The following is a 6000-nucleotide window of genomic DNA, read 5'->3' as shown; positions in this document are numbered from 1 at the left end:
CAGTTCAAACAAATGGAGCAGACTGGGACATAACATTTAAAAAAAAAAGAAAGGGGCAAGAGAGAATCAGTAAAAACACACAAACCAGGCATAAAAAAGGGTTTTAAAAAACAGGGGCCAGTGAGCAGAACGTTTACAAAAACAGCATGAAAAAGGCCTACTTTACATGTTCAAAATGTTGGTCAGGTAAGGAATCGGGCTAGTTGTATCAAAGAGTCTGAAATGGGGGACCTTTGGGAATGGAGGACCCTATTGTCCTCTATTGTTCAACGTCCCCTATTGAATGCAGAAACAAAACTCATACACACACACATAGGATAGTGGGGATGCCAATGTAACATCCATGTCACAACCAGGTAAATTAGTTGGCCATGACAACACCATAGCTACATGTAATCTAATTGCACATACCTCACGCATGTGGCAAGTCCAGCGTAGCATTGATTCATCATCGCCATAGAAACCGGCACAGCTAACAATGGCAGGCTCCCCATCTTCCAAACTACCGTAGAAAATAACAAGAGATAATTAACCAAGGGCTGCCAGGAATTGAGATCCACAGAAAAAGCATTCTCCCTGGTCTCATTTGACAACGCTAAACGTCTACATTTACATGTACAGGTGGCAAATTTTGTATATTAAAAAAGGTTGGCATTTATCAGCATGCATTTAAAATCAGAAAGATTAATTAAGTTAATCAACATCATAAATATTGATGCTTTGTGTAAACCGTGCCACCTGTGGAGTCATGCCAGTTAATTGGTTTCATCCCCAACCACATTGATACATGTTCAGACAGTGCAGAATGGAGCAATTTGCTTTCCCTAGTTCAAGTCTTAAAGGCATTACCAATCAACGGTGAACCCAAAAGAACATCATTATTTGTTGGATTGATAAAATGTTCCCATTTTGGTGATGGCTTCAAATAATGGAAAAATTGACTTTTTTAGAGTCAATTGTTAAAACTATAAAATGATACAGATGACATTGTCATCAACTACATCCATCTTTGTGTTCATTCCACATCTTTGTGAAATGACTTTTGTGAAAGAGCTGTTCATTTTTCTTTTTTTGAGGGGGGCGGGGGACTTGTGAAATTTTCTGTAAATCCATTTATCAAAATGAATAAAATGTATCTGAATAAATGTAACTAAGCCACAAAACATTTAAAATTGAATAACAATTTTTGTCATTTAAAATTGAATAGCAATATACATGTGTACATGTATATTCTGTTGTGTACAGTTCTAAATGCGCCTGGGCAATTCCACAGGTTGATGGACATGGCTTGGAAAAAAATAGATTTTTTTACCCAGTTTCTCATTTTTATTACAGATTATACATCCAAGTGTGTGAAATTAACAAAGAAAACCCGATTTTATCAAAAGATTTTTTGAGAAATCTTGTCGTGAAGTGAAGAATAATTTGTGACTACAAAGAAATCTAAAAATTTGGTAATTCAATCATAACCTTATTTCTAGCCTGTATGATAGTCTTAATATCCAAAAATATGTCAATTCACTGCCGTCATCTATTTTTAAATATCAAAAAGTAGCGTTTTATACCTTTTTGGTAATGTGACTAATTGAAAAGATGTAGAATTTTTTTCTCACCAACATTTGTAATGAATTAAATTTGGTATTTAGGATTTTCTTCCTTCTCATGAACATTGACATACATGTAAATAAGCGTTTTGTTCAAACTAATACACACATTTTAGAATAAAAGGCAACTAAGTTTGGTAACGTGAGTAACTATTGTAACGTGAGTAACCAAAAATGTAACATGAGTAACCAAGTTTGTTTTCCCAAGTCACCCAAACTATACCCAAACTGACTTTTGCTTGATAATGTTGCATTTTATTGATAACTGTTTATCTTAAACCAAAGAACTTCAAGCATTAATACTTTTAAGCATATTTTATGCCGTTTATGGTGCAAATTGGTCCTTGAGACAGCTTCAATACATAAAATAATATCATATAAATTTCATTGAATCCAGGTTAAGTATTTTTATCAAATCTTGATGTAATAAGGCAGACACCTGTACTTCCCTACATTGAAATTAAAATGTTTATGTGGAACAAAAGTTAAATTAAGCTACCCGGCACAATGGTATACCCTGGAACCCATTCTCCATATCATGGTCTCTGATAGTGTGGCCTTTTGCATGGACCCTATATTCTGGCTATAGTGGCATGCACGTGTACATGACCTTTTAACAGACTCTCTGAACCTGAGAGGTTTGTATCTACATGTATCTGTTGATTCTGTTCTGATGGTTCAGCATCTTTAGTTAAAAAAAAACCTAACTTACAGCTGAACTTAAGAGGAAACATTAAATTCCTGATTGGGGATCAGTATGCACTGTAATAGTATCAGAATAATACTGAAAACCTCAGAGTAGTACTTGCCATTGGTGAGTTAAAATGCAAATGGAAGTCAGGTTTGTAGTAGTTCTAATGCCTATTGGGTGGAAACAGACTAAGTTTGATACTTTAGTAAAATAAAAATTATGGCATGTAATTCTGAGATGGGTCGGACAAAATGTAACGTGAGTAACCGTAACGTGAGTAACCATGTTTTTTTGTGGATTCCAAAAAAATTAAAGATACTAGAGGATTTGTTTTACTCTTATTGTGTGTGCCCCATGGCGTGGTCTTTTATCCATGTTGGCATGTTGGCTTTTTATGCAAATGCAGAAATGTAACATGAGTAGCCGATATTGTGTGTCTTGTACTCTTGTGTATCATACATAACACATATTTCTGGATGTCATCTTTGGTGCTTAGGTAGGTCTAGGTCTACTCTATCTACCATGGGGATAACAGTTATTAAACCTTTTCGGTATTAAGTAATTACAGCCCAAGGAAACTCAAAGGTACATCAAAAACGTAACGTAAACTGTTTCTGAGTAACCGTGGAATTGCCCGCCTAGTGACTCTGATGACTCAAATTGAACTGTTCATTCATTGCTGGTGGTGATTGGTACACGCAGTATCTCTACATTTCTTGTACACTGAAGTTATCATTGATGCATTTTCTAGACCATAACCAGACACGTGTTTTTGCCTTTGTCAATGTTTGAGCTATTTTAGTTTTTTACACTTTTTGTTTCAATGATATCATTTTTTCTGACCACTAAATCAAAGGTTGCTGTTGTTAAGATTGCTGTTGGTAAAAAAGTGAAGTGAAGCAGAGGATTTTGTTTTGCTATAAAAAATATCATGAAAATTAAGTGTTGGCTTTTATTATTTCAATTAGTTAACTGAGTCAAAAAAGGGAACAAGTATAAGAAAGTAACTTGCAGTGGACATCATCTCTCAGTAGAAGAATTGTCTGCATGTTCTGCATGAGTAATGTTAAGGAAATGAAACCAGATGCATATAACCATAAATTATTACATTGGTGATCATCATTTTAATTTCACACAAATATGTTGAAGTTTTGGTGCCAGATGGAAACACTTTATGAATAAGAAGTACTACATGAAGAAGCTTTTATATGTCTGTACGAAGGTAATTTTAAAGACAGGTACCAATCCATCAAAAGTGGCCCAATGGGGTTAATGCCACAGATTTAGTGAAGTACAAAGAACGTGCCATGGTTATAAATATGGTGTTAATTTTGTTTACTTCATCAGCTTCTGACTTTTTTTATCATTTAGAAATTTCTTATGCTTTTTTACCAGTGTATTTTTATTCATTAAGTAGTGTGATTTATATAATGTACAGATTATAATTATATTTTAAGTTATGTCATCTTCTTATGTGTAGACTGCTGTTTGTATTGCTTTTCCTCTATGATTTTACACCAGGACAAGAATTTCATGTCTGCTTTTAACTTACATGACAAATAAAATATGAATATGAATATGACTATGAATGGACTAATCCTAATTATTTCTATATAACAGATTTCTGATTATGACATACATGTAGTTACAAATAAACTCAGGACATTTTACCAGGCCTCAATAAACATATGCATGCCACTTTGCAAACCATTCAAAAAAATATACATTACTTCTGCAGATTTGAATCTGTTTTCCTTTTAATTAAATTGAGAAGCAAATGAAAACTTAACTTGTCACTTGATTTTCTCAACATTCTTCGCACATGTCACACAAGGGTTAAACAAGCTTCATAGATTGGTTTGCAAAGTCTTATCCTGACCAATAGTCCCTGCCCACTGCGCATGTGGGCATTTATCACATGGTCTTCTCCATTGCCACAAAGCATGTTCCAGCTGCGCACATTGTATGTGCGTGCAGGCATGTCGGCCATTTGTGGATGCAATGTTGGACGTAAGTCACAGCTGAGATTGGTCAGAGCACCATGGGGCTGGGCTTAATGCATCGCTCTATTAAAGGGAATGTACAACATTTGCTTTTGCTCCATTTTTTAGAAATAAATGAATTTGGAGGATAAGTATGTTACAGCAAATATTGTTAAATGACTTGTTTCACATTTTGGGCTTGTAGATGCTGGAAGAACAAAGAAAACCATTTATGTTCTTGTAGTCTGCTTCCCTGACCCCACTTAAGATGAAACGGAAAATTTATAGACTTTGGGGAATTGTAAGGTCAGCGAATCAGTCTAGCAGGCTTGTACCCCTCCACAGGTGTGTAATCAATTGTAGAGAGTTTTTGCAGTTTTTGCAGCAAAGAGTTTGCAAGCAGTTTTTGAAAAAAGCCAGTTTTATTCAACGCTGGTCGGCCGACCAGCGTTGAAAAAATACCATTTTTCTTCAAAATGTCAGCACCCCAGGAGCCACGATTTTACAGGATGCTTTAGACTGTCATTCCCTAACAATCCAGTAAGGTATTTTGTGATAATTTGATCATTTCATTTTGTAATGTTTGCAAATGTTGTATCTTCCCTTTAAGTGCATGTACATATGAAGGTTTTCCAAACCAAATATTGTATACTGAATCAATGATGAAACACTGTGTTTCATGTGTCCATGTATTTGCTCAAGGAAAAGCCAAGGTGGAGCAATGGGTGGTTAAAATGAACAAACTGACAGACTGGTCATAGTGTATTCTTCCTAGCCTCAGTGGCGCACCCGGGGGGTGGGGGGAGGCCCTGGGGGGGCTTGAGCCCCCCCCCCCAAGAGGTTGTCAATTTTTGTTTAGTCCCATGATTTGACCTCGGTGATATGAATGTGACCTTGGGTGATATGAATTTTCGAGTAGTATAATAGGGGTGTAAATGGCGCCACCAATGTCAAAATAGGCGCCCCCCAAAAAGTTTTTGAAGAAAAATTAACTTCTAAAAAATTTGGGAAAAAATGTGAGCCCCCCCTGTGTGCGCGCCACTGACAAGCCACTATTGTCGACTTGATGCCTGCTCCTCAAGCAAAGTTGCACACGGACTGACATTGATTTGTCTTCCCAGGGCTCACTCTGAGAGAAAAAATATCATTTATAACTATGTAAATATGGGTACAGTGTCGATATATGCACAAGAAGGGTAAACTGAAATATCAAGGACTAAACCTAAAATTTGAACTAATAAAAAAATTTGGGATGAAATATGGACCCTAAAATCACTCTGTTTTGCAATTAAGTGGCAGGATCATCTTTCCGAATGGCGATTGGCTTCAGGACTACTTATAGGGGTTATTATCTTTGGAGGGAAATATCACCCAAAAGTAATAAGATACTAACTGAGGCCACGTCCGAATGACTTGGTTATGGCTAGATATAACACACGGGTCTATGGGAAGTGACTGCAGAAGCTTCCCATAGACCCGTGTGTATTTTCCAGCCGCAGCCAAGTCATTCGGACACAGCCTTACTTTATTTTATGCTCTGTACATTAGGGTCATTCATTTAAAATGTGACATTCATCAAAGGTGGTTAATTGACTGTACATTACAACAGAGAGGCTAGTTGGGTTAGAAATGTCAGGAGGAAATGAGAACTATGTGTAGCACCACACTTTGATCACTGACCTACATTTAACCAACACTTTTCACAGTGTGATAGTCAAATAAA

At 36.2% G+C, this 6000-nt stretch overlaps 1 protein-coding gene across 1 annotated transcript in view; it reads right to left on the bottom strand.

The window, feature by feature from the left end:
• The window catches only part of LOC119720876, a gene marked incomplete at its 5' end in the record, with an annotated part of 30354 nt that overhangs the window by 2145 nt on the left and 22209 nt on the right, over positions 1 to 6000 (bottom strand). Inside the window, 1 exon segment of the mRNA XM_038190743.1 lies at positions 294 to 502. Coding sequence (XP_038046671.1) covers positions 294 to 502 — 209 coding nt within the window.

This window comes from Patiria miniata, unplaced genomic scaffold (assembly GCF_015706575.1).
Source record: "Patiria miniata isolate m_02_andy unplaced genomic scaffold, ASM1570657v1 HiC_scaffold_9, whole genome shotgun sequence".
Taxonomy (NCBI): domain Eukaryota; kingdom Metazoa; phylum Echinodermata; class Asteroidea; order Valvatida; family Asterinidae; genus Patiria; species Patiria miniata.
Note: the sequence above shows the minus strand (reverse complement) of the source record. Positions and strands in the feature narration are given on the sequence as shown.